A 20491-nucleotide genomic window follows, 5' to 3' on the forward strand; every position below is an offset into this window, starting at 1 on the left:
TATCATTAAAATCCTAGAAGCCAGAAAAAAAACTTTTTGCACAAAAAGTGATTTTTAGAAGCTTTTACAATAGCAAACTAAATTACTCTCATCTGCAAATATATATTTAATTATATCTGTAGTAACACTGGAAATGTTATTTGTATAATGCAAGAAATAATTCTGGACCAATCACCCCTCCTTGTGGTACACCAAAGTAAGCCACAATAAATCATAACCTCTAAACCTCTTTACTTTGCACACTCTCTATGTACATTGCAAGTAACTGTCTAGCCATAAAAATACTATACTTGTTTGTTTTTTTTTGCAGTGAATTTTTTGTGTTTAGAATTATAAATGTTAAAAATGACATTCATGCTGATGAGTGTATGCAAACTTATGACCAGAACAGTATTTGCTGACGCTCACAAACCGTTTAAAATATTACGCATCATGCAAGATATAAAATATTTTACTTGTCATGTTTGCACAAAACACAAAAAATGTGATAAATACATCAATATCCTCCAAGAAAATAAAATATATGAATTTACACTTAATACTATTTACAGGTCTTAGTGCATAATATTATAGCATACTGATAGAAAAAGCTGAAATGTAACAAATTAGTAAAGAGAGTAATGCAGTTTGACCTGGATCTAGCAGTAATGTGAAAGAAAAGTCTCATGACTTTCTCCACCTGTCCTGAAGTGATCACACGTTTCCAATTTGATCTTCAGCTCCTGACTTTCCATGCACTTCAACATCTGTGATGTTTCCATTTGCGAGTGGCCAGTGCGATGCCTGCATCTTTTTTGTGCCAGGGGAAGAGACGAACGAGAGCGATGTTGCCGTCAGGCTGCACGGAACCGGTCAGCACGTAGAGCTGTGAGCGGCCCGGACGAACCAGGGCGCTGGCGCAGCTCAGGTTGATGAGGAGCCAATCCCGGAGGAGATGCTGAGTGTCATAAGGCAACAGAGGGCCTTGACGGATAAACTCCACTCGGCCCTCGACCTGGAACTCCGGCTCCCGCGTGGGGTGACGAAGACGGTGGAGTTTAGCGGTGACGGCTGCGGAGGACAGAAGGATTTTAACATCTGGAAAAACTGAGGATCTGATATAAAAAAAATAATGTGCATTTTGAGTTCTTAGAAAGAATCTGGAATCCTACCAAAGTCATGATGACATAAAGCACTCATTACTGTTTTCGTTGCAGGAGCCACTTCCACTGAAGGACAGTTCTGGCAAACAGCTTTTGGCAAATCTGCCAATTCAGAGAGAAAGAAAAAAAAAAGTATTTTTACTAATTGTTGACAGGATTGGGAGGCATTAGAAGGAGCATTAAAATGAAGGAATAAAATTGTCATTTTATGCTCGTCACCTTTCATAAAGTGGCTAAATTTTGCAAGGGGGGTTAGACACATGTCTTCCTCAGCAGGAAAGCGGTCACAGTTGAGAGCCTCGGGCCATGGATGTCCCTGGCAGGCAAGCACTGGGGCACAGCTGTCCCTCACTGCCACACACAGACTATGACAAGGCTGGATGAAGCTGAGGAAGAGAGAAAAAAAAATTATTTACTCTAATCACAGAAAAAAATACAACTGGAAATGTTTTAAAAAGCTAAAACAAAAAAAGCCAAAAAACGTACGTGTCGAGACAGACAGGTGCAATGATGGAGCAGAGGAAGGCTTGGGCTTGAGGATGGCAGCCGGTCTGCAGCAGGGGCCTCCAGTCCTCAGAGCGTGGCACCACCTCTCCTTCAAGGTTGCTGTGTCCTAAAAAGTTTGGCAGCCTCATCTCAGAGTAGCCAACATCTTTGCAGACTTTCATCTGGTTGGGGATGGTAACGCACCGAGTGGACTGGCCCAGGTCGAATGCCAGTAAAGGAGACGCAAAAAGAGCTACAGCCAAGAGAGCAGCCATAAGGAAAAGGTGACAAAGTCCCGGAAGAGCACACAGGAGGAAGAGAGGAGTCGCTTGCTTGCCCCTCTCATGAGCTTCTCCTCTTATATACAGCACGGTGAGCCAGCTCAATCAGCCAGCGAGTCTGTTATCAACTACCTATCAAAAGACATAGAGACGATGTGTTTGGAGACAACGGCTTGTTTTGTGATCACTGCAGACAGAAAGGAGGCAGCGAGCAGATGGAGGGTGTGTGAGACGGGGGTGGGTGGGTGTGTGGAGGTAGGAGGAGAGTGACAATGGGCAATCACACCCCAGTTTTCACTGACTGAAGAGGAGCCACAACAATCCATTTCACTGGCTTCTAAAGTTTGAAGAGGATGACAAAAAAAACAGAGCATTGCACTATTGAACCAACATGTGCTACACACTGTTTTATACCCCAAGAGGCTTACATTTTTGGAATGAATCAGAGATTTTCAGAATTTAAAAAATGATTTTTTTGTTTATGACTTTTTGGTTTCAAAATGACAGGGTTTCATTACAAGGGATTAAAATAGTCATTTACAACCCCAATCATTTGCCCAACTATTTGCTGTATATTTAACCTAAAATATGTTTTTGTTACCGACTCAACGGCAGTTACGGATGTAAAATTTTATGCGTAGGCACGGTGAAATAAATCTTTTCATAGAATGCCTCACTATGTACAGTGAGGCATTGTTTACAGTTTTAAAGACTTAAGTCTTCAAAACTTTCACAGTTCTGTATGTCAAAACCACAAACCTTTAATGTGTTTAAATTGAATTTTGTGTGACAGACCAACACAGGGGCCTCTCACTTCAACCTACAACAGAATCCTGAGGAATGACATAGCCTAGCAGCTTCCCTGCTAAAAAATAAATTAATTATCACAAGGATGTTGTAATCAGATTTTGGTCTCATTTGAACAGACCATACATGGTTGAGGTGGCTTGAGCCCAAACTGTGAGATTATCCCACCTCTGCAGCTCCTCCAGAGTTACTAAAGGGCTTTTTTTCTGACTGGTACTCTCTTTGACTGGTCTGCCAGCTTTGGGGGACAGTCATGAATAGGTTTGGAGTTGTGGCATAGTATTCAACTCTAATTTTTGATTATGGATTGAACAGCGCTTTGTGAATTGTCTAGCATCTTTATTTTGTAACCTCCAAGTTTCCATAACCATCCATGGCCTTTCTTGTGTTTCTTGCTCAATGTAATGCTGTTTTTCATTATTGTTTCGTAACAAAGCTGTACTTATTACCCTGTGGTGAACTCTAATAAGGTGACTATACAATAAGCTGTTAAGCTGGCAGGAGATGTGACTCAAAGTCTGAGAAAAAAAAAAAAAAGTTAAAAGAGCTTGAAAATAAACCACTGAGCAAGAGCACAAAAGCCAATTCTGAAGCCCTCAATTGCATAATTCAACGTTTACTTTTAGTGATTCTACATATACACCATATTTTCAACGTTTTCCTCAAAACAGCCACATCTGGATGCTGTTAACCTGATTAATATGCCAAGAGTTACACCCCATTCTCTTTAAAACCTTTATTCAAACCGCTTAATGCAACTTGATTCAACTACACTACATTTCAGTGTTTTTGTTTAGAGGTCGTCTGTCTCCAGATTTAGATGTATATCTAAATCGTGGCCAGCTCCTTCAGGCCTTTTTTTTGTTTATGAACCAGAGGTATCTATAGAACCCAGTCTGTTTGGAGTTGCCCAAGTAGAGTCAGCTCTCGAGACTACTCCCATGTATGTGACTTTACAACAGGTCTGTCTGGAAAAGGGACAATGAATATGTAACCGGCCACAACTGAGCCACGTTTTACGACATGATCCGAAGGCTGGTTCCAGATTGGGTAGACGGGTTCAGCCCATTAGAGGGGACTAACTGGGCAATTAGAGTCACAGGCCAATTTGGCCAAACAATAGGTCCACACATTTAACAAGCTCCCCCTGCCAGGAGCTCCACAGGGGTCTGTTGTCGGGTCTAATGGCCGTTGTGTAGACAGTGTGTCTGTCTTGGTAATGGGCTGCTTGCCCCAAACTCAGTGAATGAGAAGGTCAAGTAGGAGTCAACCAAGTGGTTCAACACCCGACTAATTTTTCCAACCCACAAAATGTTCATCATTTGTGGGTTGGAAATCAAACTTCTGGAGTTTGATTCCAGAAGTTTGGAATCAAACTTGAAACCTAAAACATATGCTGATCAAATCAGTCTCGAATTTATTTTGCTTTGTGACTGACATCATTGCATCAGGAACATAATTTGGATAGAAAAATGATGGAATCCATTCGGTCGTTAATGCTTGGGTACATTTTAATATGCAACAAAGTGTGATCTTATAGCACTTCATCAGATAGAGCAATAGCCTTTCAGAAATTTTCAGTATTGGGCAGGTCTGTGGTAATGACCCAAGGACAGCCTTCACTCAACACCAGCATCAGAAAGCTTTCTCTGACCTTTTTCTTTTGTCTGCCAAAGGTATATATTAAAATGTAAATTTAACACTTATTGTCCTAAGTTAATGACCAAATAAGTCTGTTATTAAACAGAATATTTTCAGATTTGCAACTCTGTTTTGCATCTTCACCCCCTTTTTTGCTATAGGCCTACTTACAATTTGTTTAATCTGTAACTTTTAATGCATAAAGAAAACATGAATAGTAATTTTGAAGCGATTTCCTTTCAAAGGAACAAAAAAGCCATCCAAACCTGGCCAAATTGTCCTAATAACTAGTTGGGCCACACTTAGCAGCAGGTGTTCACGCTAACTGGCAATGAGAAATTCACATCACCACTCAGGAATTTTGGCCCACTGTTCAGCAACACTAAGAGGGTTTTTGAGCATTTGCATGTTTAAAATCATATCTAAATTGCATTTAAGTCCAGATTTCAGAGAGGCCACCTCCAAAACGTCTTTTTTATTTCCTTCAGTTGTTTTTCTTTTGCATTAGTCCTTAAGAGGTGGCCATGCGATTGTATTTTTATCATCAGTTTGGTGCTGAACCAAAATGTGATTGGGCTTAAAGTCCTGTACTGACAGCTAGACATTATGCAGCATCCCCTTCTAGAGCAAAATTCATGATTCTATCAATTAAGGTCAAGTCAATCAGGTCTTGAGGAAGCAGAGCAGTTTTAGGTCAGACACCCCACCCAAAAAGTTTCACATTTGTCTCGTCAGTCCCCAGAATATTACCACTGAAGTTTTGGGGATCACTGAGATATTTGTTGGTGAATGTGATGAACTGATTTTTTCCCCCCACAGGTTATCTTTATCCAACATTAAATTCTACTGGTGACAAGAAATACTGAAGTGTGACAGAAAAGCAAAAAAGAAAGAAATCTGTAAGGAGGCAAATGGATTTTCACACAACTAAATATTTCAACATTTCTTTCAAAAACCATTAATTGCCCGTCTCATGTCAGCCAACTATCACAATGTAATGTTACGCAGCTGCTTTCTGGCCACGTGTTGGAGCAAAATGAGTCCTTGCAGCACATCAAAGACTAAGGTGTGTTTAGGAAGACAGGGAGGAGAACTGGGTGTCAGTTCTGCAAACTCAGATAAAAGTCGTCTCCTCTTGTACACAGGAGACTCATACATTGAACTCCCATTTGTCCCTCACTACCCCGCCCCCGTCCTTTCACCCTCCTGCTGGGCTCCAGCAGGACTGACAGTCCCTGCACAGACTGTCAATAGCACTCAATTGTCACATCCAGTCTCCAAGCCTTATGGGCAGACACAGTCAGGCTGATATGAGCAGACTGTTTGCTCCCCCAACCTTAGAATCTGCAGACAAATCCAAAAACTACCGCACGTCAGATTAAACTGTCCTGCTTCTGTCTTTGTTTACTGCAATATAAAAATAAAATATTACATCAAGCACAAAAATAACTGTTGAGTACAGACATAATCTTTAATTTTTTAACTGCAGGCATCTTTCTCTTACAAAATCTAAAGGTTTTCCCTCAATCAGTTATGAGGTAATCCCAACTTTAAGAACAGTCAAAACAGAAAAAGCCAAAAGTATATAAAGGAAATGAAAACAACAATGTGTAACAGAATCAGTGACACCATGTTCTTCTTACGCACTTCACTGGTTTTCTGAAATGCTGTGGAAGTTAAAAGAAAGAGACAAAGATGATTAATTTACAGGAGAACTACAGAGATAAAACTTAATTTAGCATAAAATAATCAGAGATTTATTCATAAGTACTTCTAATTGGAAATGTGAAACAAAACTATGCAACAAGTTTCCTTTTATAAAAATAAATCTCCACAAGGTTAACTCTAATGATGTTAGTTTACAAACATTTGGGAAGTCCTAAGGGCCTGCGGAGGGTCGCAGCCCAGATATGCCCCATTGCTGAAACAGTACTGCAGCAGAGCCCTGAAGCAGGGATCCTACAAGGAAACCAAAACATTTGGAGTGTATTTTAATGGTGAACATACTGCAGTAGATGGCAGTGAGACAAAAACAAATGCACACACGTAACAAAAAAGACAAATCACAGATTTACGGAGATTTTTTTCCCACTCACCCTGATGAGAATGTGGGGGTTTCCAACAATTATGAGCAGAGCTTTGGGACGGGTGATGGCCACGTTGAAGCGTTTTGGATTGGCCAGAAAACCAAGCGAACTCTGCAAATCCTCGCTTTCCAGTGATTCATTAGAGCGCACCTGGATAATTAGATTATCAAATCAATCAACTGCAATTTGGGCTATTTGTACAATCAGAAGTACCTTTATAAAACAATGACATGATCGTAGTAAACCATAGTAATACCGTTGATTAGAAATACTGAAGTTACAAATTGAATTATATCATATTGTAACAAAGACTAGTTATTCTTAAATATAGCATCCGAGTGCAAATTTACTAAATATTGACCTCTTATCCAGGTCTTTGTAAAAAATTAGCATTCAGTTAAACTACTTTGAGTTTAAGGTTGCTTTAACATGGCAAAAATCTGTTCATTGGCTCTACACCAACTCATCACTAGCTGGAAAACTAAGCACTGTTTCTTTAAGGGAAGAAGCAAATAAGACATTTAACATAAAACAATAAATCTACAAAGAAAAGGCTCGCTTTAGCCTAAATTATTTAAACATTTTTCAAGGCAAGCAAAAGGACATTACAAAAGTTTTCCAAACAGTGAAACTGTTTCCCTAGCCCTTAAAAAATCTTGGTAAATCTAACTAAATGTAGGTTGTAATTAAATTTAATAACTTATTTTGACCTACCGTTGACAAGATGATGACCAGAAACTCTTGTCCCTGGAACTCCTCCACTGAGCCCACTTTGATGTCAGACAAGCCCACCTTACACAGCAGCACTCGAATCTTCTCACACTGGACAGCAATATGAAAGCTCACCTTAAAATCTACAGTATGTTGACCTGCGAGAATGATTTCAAACAAGGCTTTTAATAACCTCAGAGAAAGAGCGAAACATACTTGCTTCCTGTAGGGGGCAATGATGCCGATGTCAGAGGGGTGCACAGGGTTGTAGAGCTTCTTTGCCAGCTGGCAGCAGTAGAGCATCACCTGCACAGCCTCTACTGGGTTGAACCATGACGGGTTTTTTCCTTCCCTCATTTCTGTGCCCTGGGACAGAAAAACCAAAAACATGGGAACTTGGACTACTGCTGAAAGCAAGTAAATAAACAGGACTCAGATGCACTAATGCTTTTTTTCTTTTAAGAGCAAACATTGTGATTTTATTTGTGCGTTACCCTAACACCATGGAAAAAGAGGGGGAAGTCTTTTTTGGGCAGGTCTTTCCACTGGCAGAGGGAGTCCACGATCTCCCTCTGAGCCTTGAAGCACAGCTCCCCCAGGTAGAAGAGCTTGGAGGGCAGCATAAGCAGGGCCTCGTGGGAACGGTAGTTGTAGATTAACTTGGTCACCTGTTAGAGAAAAGCATGCTTGTATAAACAAAGGGGCATTCAAACAATTATTTATGTGAAGAAAAAGAGAAATATAAATTGTTCTTATGTGAAGATTTGTGAAAAATTTTGACATTGTTCCTCTTTACATTTTGTCTCTGGACAAACATTTCAAATAGATTTTTGGACATTATTGTGATGCAAGTTAGCAGGAGAAAAAAAAAAAAAAAACACCACAAATTGTTTATGACTTCATAAATGTTTCCCAATCAGAGAACTAACCAGTTTAGGATTATATCCCCAGTCCTGTTTGGTGTATAGTGGGTTGGCCATCAGTCTCTCCAGTAAAGACATGCCCAACCCAAAGGCCATGGCAAGGTTGGACTTCACTATGGGACCCAGTTGGCAGGGGTCTCCAGCCAGCACTATCTGAGGAGGAAAACAGGAAGCATCTCAACAACAAAACTAAGTAATAAATATATAGTGGTAACTCCAATCCAATACATTACTATTTCCAAACAATTTGAGAATGTCTTTGGTTTGGTTATTTTACATGAATCACATTGGATTAAATGAATAAGCACTTTTGGATGCATTTTCGGACAACACCTTAAACGCATCACTGCTTCCTTGGTGCTCAAACCTTAAGAAACTGACTGAAACTGGTAAAATGTTACTATTCACAGTAAAACCAGTCCTGTATTGGCCACTCAGTGAGTAAAAAGCCACCAATTCAAAACTATGTACAAAAAAAAAAAAAAAAAAAAGGATCAATAATCAGATGAAAATGCAATAATGGACAAACCTTCGGTTTTAATTCATTCTGACTTACAAAAATTAAGTGTTTGGCCAAACAGCGTTTCTGCAGGTTTCACCAATTCAATTTAAAGCTTGTTAAGACCACTATGAATGGAATTTAAGACCTTTATCTCCACAGAATGTGTGGATAAATTTGAACCATGATAGGTGCAAACCTATCATTGCAAGGATACGTTAGTAGTGAGGTACCAGTAGACTGAACCATCTAAAGTCAGAAAACGAAATAAAGACGTCGGAGTTCAGTACGACTTCAACTTTTGTCAGACAGAAAACTCCAGCAGGGAAAAAAAATACACAGAATATGAGATTTAATGGTTCTGCCAAGACTAAATTTAATATCTGTGATTAACACATTAAAGGCCAACCTACTTTTGAAAATTAAAGACATTTCACAGCCTTAATTTTAGATACAAGAACTTAAGACTTCTTAAGGCTGTGCAGACACGCTGTTATATTTAGAGAAAAGGGCAAAAATTTGCCAACATAAAACATTATTGTTATGGGGTGTTTCGCTGTAAGAGGGACTGGTGCACTTCACAAAATAGATGGCATCATAAGGAGAGAGTTTGATGAAGGAAAAAATGTGTAAGGCAAGGCAGCCTACAAACCTGGCTCAGCTACATCTAAATAACTGGTTAAGCTGAAGCCTTTGTGTGTTTCATCTTGGGGAAAAAACTCCAGTTCAAACGCATCCTAATGAGGTCAAAATTAATACGACGTTTATGCTGATAAGAGCATTTCCGACCGGTGTTGAAGTAAACCCATTTGCTCTAACCTGTCCATCTCTCTCTGAAATGAAGCTGATGGGGATCAGAGACTCGGGCTCTGTGGCTTGACCAGCTTCATCCAGAAACACATGAGTAAAATGTCCCTCTCTGAAAAACACAGAAATTAATATTCTACTAAGACAGTATATGATGTGTATATATATTCACTTTAATCATATCTAAAACATTGATCTTACTGTATTCCAATATTATGGAACATGCCAGCACTGGAGCAGGTGCTGACGACAATCCTGTGGAAAGCAGCATGACGGATGTCTTCTCCAGCCCGTGAGTACGGCTGCAACACTTCGGTAATAGACTAAAAAAAAGTAACTGGTAAAATAATCCGCCATCTTCGCAACACTGTAGATATACAGGGTTCATATAGCAAAAGTTACACACATCCCTTGAACTTTTTCCACATGTTGTGAATTTTAATTTTTTCATAAAGAAAAATCCAAAAGGTATGTTATGGATTTATATTCAGCCTCCTTTTTGCACCTTTATGCACCAAAATTTTTGCTCAGTGCTCTTTGCGAATTAGCTGGAGCTCAGATCAAGAATCAACTTCCAAAGTCCTGTCACAGATTCTCAACTGGATTTAAAATGGGACTTTGATTGAAAAATTATAGCACATAAATACACTACGATCTAAACCATAATACTGTATATTTGGCTGTATGTTTAGGGTTATGACCTGTTTGAAAGTGAAACTCTGGACCGGTTAAGTCTTTTGCACAATTTAGGTAATTTCTAAAGGCAGTTTAGCGTCACTTGATTTTATTTACAGGAATCGGAGAAGAATGGGCTGAATACAAATTTGTAAAGAAATAATAAAAAAATTTAAATGATTAATACCATCTATAAATTCCCTCCCGTAAGGTTTACAAATCTTTTTGTGTACGCCTACAACATGAAATCCCCAAAATACATTGCAGTTTGTAATTGGATGGGGCCGTAATCATGAATTATGAAAGCAGTTGATGAGCAGACCATTAATGCTGCAGCTCAGTACCTCAGTCTCTCTAGAGGAGGCGTTAACACGGGCCAGGCTAGCGGTATGCAGAAAGCCACTGTGATGCAGACGCACGCAGATGAGGTCAGCGGCGCTGTTGGATGGAGTACAGACGAGCACCCGACTGCTGGGCAGAAAGTGGTAGACCTGGAGGTCGAGAGGCTTCATAGGATTATCCAGGTAAAGGAAAATAATCTGAACCAAACTTAACATGCAGGAGGAGTTGAAGAATCTAGACAGATAATTAGTGAATGCACCTGCAGTATGATTTCAATAAGAGTGATGGTTTTCCCGGTTCCTGGAGGTCCAAACAGCACATAAGGAAGAGGGCGACATTCTGCCTCCAGGATCCTCTTCACTGCCTCCTTCTGACAAGGGTTAAGGTCTGGGTTAAAAAACTGCCCTTTGCTGGGCATTGGTTTGGAGGTTTGTTTTCCTTTGAGAAGAAATGTTACAATTGTTATGTTAACTTTTGATATAAAAAAACAAAAACAAGCAGATTCTGTACAGATCTAAAAATTGGACACCTTTGCCTTTACTCTGTGTGGCCTTCGACTTCATATTGACACACGCGCTCGAAGCGTCTCCATTTTCCGTTGGTGGATTCTGGTGATTATAAAGGCTTCTGAAGTTATTCTCTTTTTAGATTTGTTTTCATTTGAAGTCTGTTAGTTACAGCCTACCTCGTCCATCCATTCTCCAGTCCACAAGTGGGTTTGAGGCCTCACTCTGGTGGGGAAGAGAACTAAACAAGAAATTAACACCAGTCAGACTAGGAGGCCTCTTTTATTAGCTAAGAGGGGTGGACTAAATTAAAAACCTCATTTTTTCTGTAAAAGTGATTCAAAGCGCCAGTAAAAGAAAAAGAGGGAAGAATGATGAATTCATTTCGAAGGCTATTACTTTTTTTTCCTTGTTTGTGCATCTTAGAGAAGGTTAAATGATGGTGGGTAATGTAGTGATGTGCCACTACAATGTGCTCTCCCACGAAAAAAAAATCCAGACTGTTACACATATGAAGATTTTTGGTGATTTGGTTAAAAAAAAAAGAAAAATGAAAAGCAACACCTATTGTCTACGTCTGCTAATCCTTACAGTGAGTGTTTGGGGATGGAGAGGGACTTTGGGGACATGACATTTGGATTCCCAAAGAAAAGAGATGATCTTTCAGAAATATTTCTTACAAATAAAAGTTTCAGACTGTAAAAGTAAGAAAAATACCGACGCCAAAAAATATGAAAATGACCTTTTTGAAACACAAAAGGAGTCATCATTACTACATGTTTGATATTTTATTCAACACCTAAAAATAAAATTGATTAAGCAACGGAAGTTTTCTGTAAAGAACAGTTTGTAATTATTCAAACATGTATAAAAAAATAAAGTTAAGCATTTTTCCCCAGACAATAAATTCTGTGAAATTAATCGTTTACAGAGTGGTCACAATTGACAATTTCTGATGAAAATTTTTAAAGTAGCAAATTTACCAGAAAAAAATTGCTAAAAAAAGTAAATGATAAAATGTATATAAAACCGCAAGAAAGCTTCAAAATTGACCACAGACTTAGCGAGCTCACATATATTCACTTTTCCATCATTAATAGAGTCCTGTCTAGAAATATGAAAAACAAAAACAACTCACTCTCCCCAAAATGATTTGTCAGCTCAAGAGCATTGTGACATCGCCTTGTGGTTAACCTAAAAGAAAAAACAAAAAAAAAAACAACCCACTATCACTTATACGTCAACATAAAAATAAGGTGAAACTCGAACCCAGAAACATTCCGAACAATCGCTAGTGTATTCCTTCTTACCTGTTGTACGTGAACTCGACATCAAGAGGTTCGCCCAGGTAACTGTGGTGAAAGTTTGAATTCACTCTCAAACTCACATTCTCCTCGTTGATCTGTACAGGACCATTATGGCATTAGACTCAAACAGGAAGTGTGTACAGAGATGCTCCAGAGCCAAACAAGCAGGTTACCTCAGTGACGTAGCTGATGTACTCCATCTCCAAACCGTCGCTCTGTAGCTTCTTCAGTAAAACTCTGTCCCCTGTGGAGAAAGCTCGTCAACAGAAACCTACACAACATTTAACGGCCGTGCTGAAGGTCACATCACCTATATTGAGACAAGGTCTGCCTTCAGCCAGCCCAAGCACATCGAGGTGCAGGTGGGTGCCTCCTTTGCGGAGGAGCGCTCCATTGATGGAGAACTCCCTTAATTCTCTTTCTGCGTTCAGCTCTTCAAGCCACAGGAGGGTCGAGAATCTTGAATACATGTTGGATGGTGAGAGAGCCTGAATGTAGGAGGGCAGCATGACACTTTACTTGATCTGCAATCTACTTTTTCTCTTTGCATATTTCTTGTGCGATCATAAAATCTCACTAATATAGGTTTGAATTAAACACCAAACCATCTAAAAATAAATAAATAAAAAAAAAGGATTCGAGAGACATCGTGTTCTCTAGCGTTAATAGCTATTTTGCAAAACCCTGAACTCTGAAGCCAAATCCGTTTGGCGAGCTTGAAGCCCTGTTGTTGTAATTTATGACTCGGAAAGTAAAGCCTGGCTCAAAAATGATCTGGACAGGAGAGGCGTAGCTACAGATTCATGTCAATTAATGAAAAGTGAATATTTCAGTAATTCGGTTTAAAAAGTGAAACATCTTTCACACTTTTATTTCTAGTTATATTCCATATTCAAAAATACTTTATAGATTCCAAAGAAAAGTTAAATGTTAAAATAAAAATTTTTTAATTCATTTTCCCGGGATAGCACATATAATACAACACTTCTCGTTACAGAAGTGTTGATTTGTCTTGGAAAAACTATGGGGAGGAGTTCGACTGGACTCTCTTCAAAAACATGTGCCGTGTTGACAAAGTTTATTCAATGGCTTCTCATTCGAGTCTGTTTTTGAGTTACAGTTACAAGATGTTTGTGGCCATATCTACAATAACATTCAATTTAAAGCAAAAACTGTTGATTAAAGAAATATGTTGTGCTTTGACCAATATTTTCTATTTGAAAAAGTTTTTTGTCAGAAAAAAACGAAAAATAAAAGCTGAGTCCATATCAACCGCTGGGGCTGTCAAACCAAATTTATTTTTACTACTCTCCCATTGCAGTCAAAGGGTTAATAGTTAATCAATCTTTATCTAAATAATTTTATGAATCAGACCTAATGATTACTATGCTCACCTCTCCTAAGCATGGCTGAACAGCCAGCACGTCCTTCTGTGACTCCAAGCAGTCTCTCAGAACCTTCGGCACCGGAAAGCTTGGCAGGAAGTTTGGCAACCGTCGCTTACTGAGCCTGGAGTGTGGGCGAGTCGAACAAGAATCAGCATGGATATTCTTGATGTAAACGACCTAATCTCTCAGAGGATGGAAAATAACACCAGCCACTGAGGTCAGCAATACTAGGATTAAATATGGATGCCAGAAACAGCAGCAGAAATAAAATAAATTAAGAAAAAGAGCACACCTAAAATATTTTGTACTTTTATCCAACTAGTATATCTAGCAATTTGAAAATAAACCCAAGTCTAATTACTAACTAATAACTCCTTGAAAACAAATTACAAACTGTAAAGGAGCAGGTATAACTTCAGATCTACATCAGGTTAACAAAAAATTAAATAATAAAAAAACAACACACAATTATACATCTTTCTTCAAATATTTTCTAGCATTTAAAGAAGAAATACAACAATCTTGAAACTTGCGTTCATTTCCCAAACCTTTATTACTTGTTGATTAGTAACAGGTTTAATGAGCTCTTTAGTTACCTCGGCACATTTTTTGGAGCTGAGACGGTGACAACATGGCAGGAGGCTTTAGAGAGCACCTTGGCATTACTGGGACAATAAACCTCAGAGGGCTTCAGCAGGTTTTCATCCTCACTGCCCACTGTGACCAGAAGACGCCTCCCGATGGTGAAAGAAGAGAAGTGCAGCAACAGTAGCTCAGTACAGCATCCAAGGCTCCTGGGGGAATCCCAACATAGACAAAAATATAGAATGTGCCACAAATAAGTATTCATGCAAAATGTTTTTTTTAATCTAAATTTTGATGCAATAAAAATGTGTTCTTTATGAGTGAGCAAAAGAAATCATGGCTGAAATAAAGCTACAACACATTTTATTGGAAAAAAAAAAGCAATGTCTCCTTGCATTAGGCATACAGCCAGACGTACAATGGGTAGCACAGGTGCACCGATTGCAGTTTTCTGGTCGATCACTGATTACCAATCTTTAAAAAGCTTGACCAGCCGATTCCGATTTTAGCTGATACCAATTTTTTTTTTTGTTTGAAATGTCACTAAATACCCCCTATATAAATACCCCTAATGGGTAGGTTACAGCAAAGCATATTCATGTGTTAAATTGGCTTAGTCAAAGCCCAGACCTTAATTCAAATGAAAATCTAAGCCAAGACTATTATTTTTCATGGAACCAATTCATTCAATGTCACCTTTCCAGATTTTTTCTTATATGACAAATAAAAAAAAGAAGGCAAAAACATTTCAGCCTATAAATCTGGGAGAAACATCACAATATCTGTAACTGCAGACACAATGTGGCTCTAGAAAGTATGCCTTACCACAGATGGTTACAAACACATGTCACACTTTTCTGATTCTTATTTGCATAAAAATAATTAAAAACCATGTATCCCTCCTCCATCCATGTTACAGCTATGCACTACTTAGTGCTGGACAATCACATAAAATCCCAACAAAACAAAGTTTGTGGTTGTTACCCAGGAGTGAAATGTTACAAGGAATATGAATCATTTTGCAAGAAAAGATGCATACTTATACGCACTTTTAGGGACACCTTACTTTGCTTTGCAGGCTATAACAACAGACACTCTTTCTCCTGGGGATATTTCCACCTCTCTCTCCTTTCTTGCGTCGTGAGGTAGGACTGTGTCTGTCTGCATTGCACCATTTTCTCTTTCTACTTCCTTTGCATCTCCGACTTGTTTCTCTGAGGACTCTTTTAAATTTTTGTGAACAGGTTTCTGTCTCTGGTTGGGTGATGTACTGACAGTAACCACGGTAAACTGCTCTTCAGAGTCCCACCCAGCAAAGTCACAGCACTTCAGTCTTTGAGACTCGGAGCCCTTATTTCTGTTGCAGAAAAGAGAGAGATGAACAAGCATTCTCTCTGTCTTAAAAATGTTGTCATTTATACCAAAAAGGCAAAACCAGCTCACTGTATCCACAGCACCAGCTCACATCTCTCCCCCAGCATCAAGTCCCCAAACTGTCCGTAGTCTGATACGTCGAGCCCGCCTTTGTTTTCCAAGAGGTGATTCAACTCAGCCTCCAGGAGAGGCTCAGCAGCAAAATTCATACTGCAACCAGAAAAATAAAACCACACTAAGATCAGCAAGACAGAAAGAGACAAATTTTAAAAAGTTAATTTGGTTATTTATCAGTCTTTTAAGGCTAAAACAATTAATCTGATTAACCGTGATCAATCAATTGTTGCAATAATTGTCAGCTAATACATTACTCATCAACTGGAGTACAGGTAAAAAAGGCCATTTGCTGAGAGAACGCTCTCAGAGCAGCAATTAAAGTGAAACTGTACAAAAACACACACATTCTGCATTTAACATCAAATAAAAAAAACTTTTGTACCTTCAGTGTTCTACCCGAAACTCAAGGTACATAGTTTTAGCTTCACCTGGTTCAAATTCTGTAGGAAGTCTTCTATTAATCACCGTTTGCTGTACAACTACTAATTGGTTAATCAAAAAATAAATCAACAGATCAGCTTCACACTGTATTAATGTTAAGTCAAGCAGCATCCTTTGCTACAAATGATCAGGCATTCACTAAAGCAATGCATTATGGGAAATAAAATGTTTCTTATTAAAAAAAGATTTTTTTTTCATATTTTAATGTATTTTTAATATCACATAAGAGGCTTAAATGAAAAATCTGCAAAATGTGACCATTTCTTAAATCTGATTAGCCAAACATCACAATAATCAATAGCAGTAATCTCTTTACCACTTGAGTGGCATATATGTAAACAACCTGATCTATATTTTCAGTGGTACCTCTGACAGCAGGGCGCAATGCAAAGGGCTCTCCAAGAGTAGAAGGACTGACAGCTTTCCACCATTACCAAGTTGACCAGATCCCCTGGTGAAGGCTTGTATTGGGTTGGCAGGAGCAGAGAGTCCAAGCTAAAGAAAACACTGTCCTCCACCACTCCGCTGTTTCCATACACACTAGTCACTCGCACCTGGAAACAGAGAGCCGCTCAGATGAGGCCACAAAACTCAACTAAAGGGAATGATCCAGGTTCAACACCACAGCTTTATTTAGCTTAATTAGTCATATCTAAACTAGATTTTTCAACATCAGTGAATATACTATAAAAAAAAATAAAAATAAGCACCTGGTTTAGGCGACTATAGCGTAATGGAGCCACAGAATGAGCTTGGGTGGACCATTGGGTGGGGTTGATATAAAACTTAGCTTGAATCCAGTCACCTTTCATTGGTTCATAACCTGTCAGAGAGAAAAGAAGCAAATCCCTGTAGATAAACACAGTTAGCATAACAAGCTTTTATCAGATTTTTAAATATTCTATGTTTTTAATCAATGACATCACTTCTTACTTGAGCTGGATGATATGGCTTAAAAATACAGTCTCATTTGTTTTTTTATCCCGTCTTTTCTTAAAAGGGACCGTATCGTGCAAAATCCACTTTTTAGCACTCAAATACATTTTGTTGTGTGCTCTGAGTCTTATGGAGAGCATTGTAGTTTCACTTAGTGTATTTAAAATGAATTGTAGAAAAAAATGGAGAACTTAAGTTCACACAACATAGTCTATACTATACAATACAATTTTGTGCAGTGATAAAATGGGAGAAAGTACAAGTAGAATGAAAGGTTTTGCTCAGCAAACAACTTTGGTAACTCAATTTAACTTGGGCAACGTAAGCAAGATATCCAAGGGCTGTGAAGTTCAAAGTCTTATTAAATTAAAAGTTTATCTCGCTACCTTCTGAAAGGCTGTAACGTGTGAAGTATGTGGTCTGATTGATGTAGCCACTATCGCCGTCAAACGACGTGACGGTTCCTATGAGAGGGCGCAGCTGCATGCTGTCGGCTTCTAAGGAGGTCCTCCCTCCGTCTTCCCAGGCATCTGCACTTTTCTCCACCTGAAAAAAAATGCTGAATTGTGCAAGCCTGACAAACCAAAACCTCATCGCAAACTTGATCTGTAGTTTCCGAAAGGAGCCGATGGCCAACCAGGACTCAGAAGGTGAAGGTAATGGCTACTTCATATGATGGATGACGGGGTCCTCACCCTCAGAGCTTTCCATCCTTTCTCAGCACCATCTCTGACTGCGATGCAGTTCACCTGGTCTCCCTCTTCTAGTGGAATTCCGCCCAAAACCTCATTGCTTGTGAAGTATATGGCATCGTCTATCATCCCGTAGTCCAAACACAGCTGCGTCACCACACTGCCCCGCAGGTGGCGGATGTCCTCTGTGCCTGAGCAGCAAAAAAACAAAACAAACACACCAAAAATAAGTAAATAAATAGAAAAACAAACAAACACGACATGCTACTGTCCGAATGTGTCGCAAACTAGAGGAAGACTAACCGCGCTTACCAGCGCTTTCCGTGCAGATGTTGTCTCCACCTGCGTCAGCAGTTCTCCAAATCGAAGAAACTAGCTTGGTTAGCACGCAGCGCACAGAAGTGAGCATATCTGCGGGAAATGGGAGCAGCGTAGCTAGCTATCCCAGCTACGAAAACAAAATGTACATTAAATATGCGCCAGTATTGATACAGTTTATTGAATGCACAATTTGTAGTATATTTCGGTGTGAAAATAAGCAACGAATGCAAGAGGACACCTTACTGGAATAAGAAAATAAGCTTTTCAGCGTACTCCAAAGACACGGTAGCTAATGTCGAGACAAAGCCAGTCTCGGCGTTAGCTACCGCTTGAAACTCTGTAGATAAATCTTATAAAAAGAAATAAATAAAAATCTCCAGCGGAAGTAGTGAAAATATGAGCGGCTTACCGCGTTTCATACAAGTTATTAGATATTATACAACACTTCAGGCGTTGTGGTCGAGATTCTGGCGGCAGGTGTGCGTGAGTGACGAGCGCTGATGAGGGTGAGGTCATCAGACATGCGGCCACGTTACCAAAAGGGGGCGCTAGAGCAACCAAGGTGACGATGAACGTGTGAGGTAAAAAGTGGAGCAGCATGCTCTCATTTTTAAAGAACTACCATTTTATATATATATTTGGGTTTTATAATAGAGATAGAATACATTTTCTTCTATCTGGGTTTAATTTGTAGAAAGTTATGTAAAAAAAAACCAACAACACATCTAAAAACTTGCCATTCTGTTGTGCAAATTTAATTCAATCATTAATGTAATGTATATATAATATTATTAATCTACATCATTAATCTATTTTTATTTACTGAGTAATCCTGAGTACAATATTTAGGTCATAGATAGCACAGACAGCTCCCCTCCCTTGAATAGATCGGCTTCCATTGTATGTCAAAAAAATATTTACTTCCACCACAAGAGGGCAGTGGTGGCACTCTTTGAGCACAGGACAGAGCCAGTCTCGACAACACAGAGCGGATGAGGCCAAGCGAAGGAAATAGATCAGATACTCATCTCAGTCTGTTGCTATAAGTAGAAACTCAACTCATATTGTTTATCAAAGACATATAACATGTAAAAAAAAAAGCTATTTTATGTAATAACCAGAGGAAATTGCTCACTATATATTTAGCTGTTGGATCAGATAATGTTGAACAGGTATTTTTCCTGTAATAGCTGAATTTCACAATATATAAGGACACTCCAAAGGCATGTTGTCACTTGAAAAAAAAAAATCTAAGCAAAGTTAAAACAAATTAATTGTAATTTTTACAACATTACCTCTAACAATTCCCTTAAAATAAATGGAACTTAAGCATTTGTTTAATGTACACACAACCTTTTTTCTTTTTTTAAGTTGAGTACTCCATAATTTCATGTTTTCTTAGAGCATAAATAACACATTACACAGACGTCCATTTTCACTTCACCACTGATCGCTCGGGTGATCGCTCACTATCGCTCATGTTTATTTTGCACCAAGCAAAGTGAGAAGAATGGTACTGTATGAGAGGGATAAAAATTCTAGGAAGTAGCAGTAAAGAATGGCATCTACCGAGGCTCGTGTTGCCAAAACAACTGTTAGATGCTGCCTACATGCCAACTGGTTGTTTAGGAGGCATGCCAGGAAAAAGGCTTTTCTGTTCTACCATCCCATATGTAAACATGTGGAGTTTGATCAACTAACTGGACTTTGCAGGTCAGACTAAGCTTGAGCTGTTTCTTACAAAACACTGCTGGTAGGGTTGGTGTGAAAAACAGGATGGGAATCTGGAAAAGCATCTCAGACCAACTGGGGAGTGTGGTAGAAGATCTGTTGCTGTAATTTGTAACACAGCTCAGATACCTTCTAAACAACACCAGAAATAAATTCACATTAAGTTGGATCAAGTTACTTAAACACAGATGTTGAAGACGATAAGATGATTAGTTGTGTCTCTCTGTACTGTAAATGTAATACGACTGATTGACAACTGTTATTGCCTTCATGAAACACAATTTAAATTAAATTACTGCAGCCCTGATGGCGTTGAGTTGTTGTTTTCCAGACTTTCTTATGTCTCTTAATGATTTTCTTTGAACCTTGGCTATTTTATCACATCATTTCTGTCCAGTTTCTGACAGTTTGGTAGTTTGATGTCTGACGCGTGCTAAAACTTAGCTTCATGACAAAGAAAGAAAGAGAGAAAGAAAAACACTCTAGATGGGCTTGGCATGAAACAAAAGACGGACATGGAGAAAAGCACCTCAATACAAAATATGGTGTAAAACCTGTAACGCCGTGGACCTTTTTCTTTCCTTTGGCCCTGGAAACCTTGTTTGGCCTGATTTATACCTCCCTGACAGCTGTATTGTCCACTCGATCGCAAAGCCTGTGTAAACATAAGTTTTACCATTTGTACATGTACA

The 20491-nt window shown here is 38.9% G+C and overlaps 3 protein-coding genes across 3 annotated transcripts; all 3 read right to left on the reverse strand.

Moving 5' to 3' along the window:
* Positions 1–307: 307 nt before the first annotated feature.
* Positions 308–5681, reverse strand: szl (sizzled). Its single transcript, XM_032579001.1, is given in 5 exon segments — positions 308–1050; positions 1152–1244; positions 1362–1528; positions 1629–1936; positions 1939–5681. Coding segments are annotated over 5 exon segments (915 nt in total). The 5' UTR covers positions 1975–5681; the 3' UTR covers positions 308–739.
* Positions 5682–5809: 128 nt separating this feature from the next.
* mov10l1 (Mov10 like RNA helicase 1) lies at positions 5810–15770 on the reverse strand. Its single transcript, XM_032549988.1, has 21 exons — positions 15631–15770; positions 15254–15544; positions 14199–14396; positions 13609–13723; positions 12525–12702; positions 12388–12458; positions 12218–12309; positions 12046–12101; positions 11087–11148; positions 10931–11009; positions 10661–10839; positions 10404–10550; positions 9586–9707; positions 9397–9496; positions 8085–8231; positions 7650–7823; positions 7372–7521; positions 7159–7266; positions 6454–6594; positions 6225–6316; positions 5810–6024 (listed from the first exon to the last, which is right to left on the reverse strand). The coding sequence occupies exons 1-21, from the start codon at positions 15768–15770 to the stop codon at positions 6006–6008; spliced, it is 2661 nt and encodes an 886-aa protein (XP_032405879.1). The 3' UTR covers positions 5810–6005.
* A 705-nt stretch (positions 15771–16475) lies between these two features.
* LOC116710767 (RNA helicase Mov10l1-like) lies at positions 16476–18156 on the reverse strand. The gene is made up of 5 exons (XM_032550000.1): positions 18060–18156; positions 17751–17938; positions 17442–17601; positions 16830–16942; positions 16476–16673 (listed from the first exon to the last, which is right to left on the reverse strand). Exons 1-5 carry the CDS (start codon positions 18154–18156, stop codon positions 16476–16478), a joined length of 756 nt encoding a protein of 251 aa, XP_032405891.1.
* Between the last annotated feature and the right edge of the window lie 2335 nt (positions 18157–20491).

Source organism: Xiphophorus hellerii, chromosome 2 (assembly GCF_003331165.1).
Source record: "Xiphophorus hellerii strain 12219 chromosome 2, Xiphophorus_hellerii-4.1, whole genome shotgun sequence".
Classification (NCBI taxonomy): domain Eukaryota; kingdom Metazoa; phylum Chordata; class Actinopteri; order Cyprinodontiformes; family Poeciliidae; genus Xiphophorus; species Xiphophorus hellerii.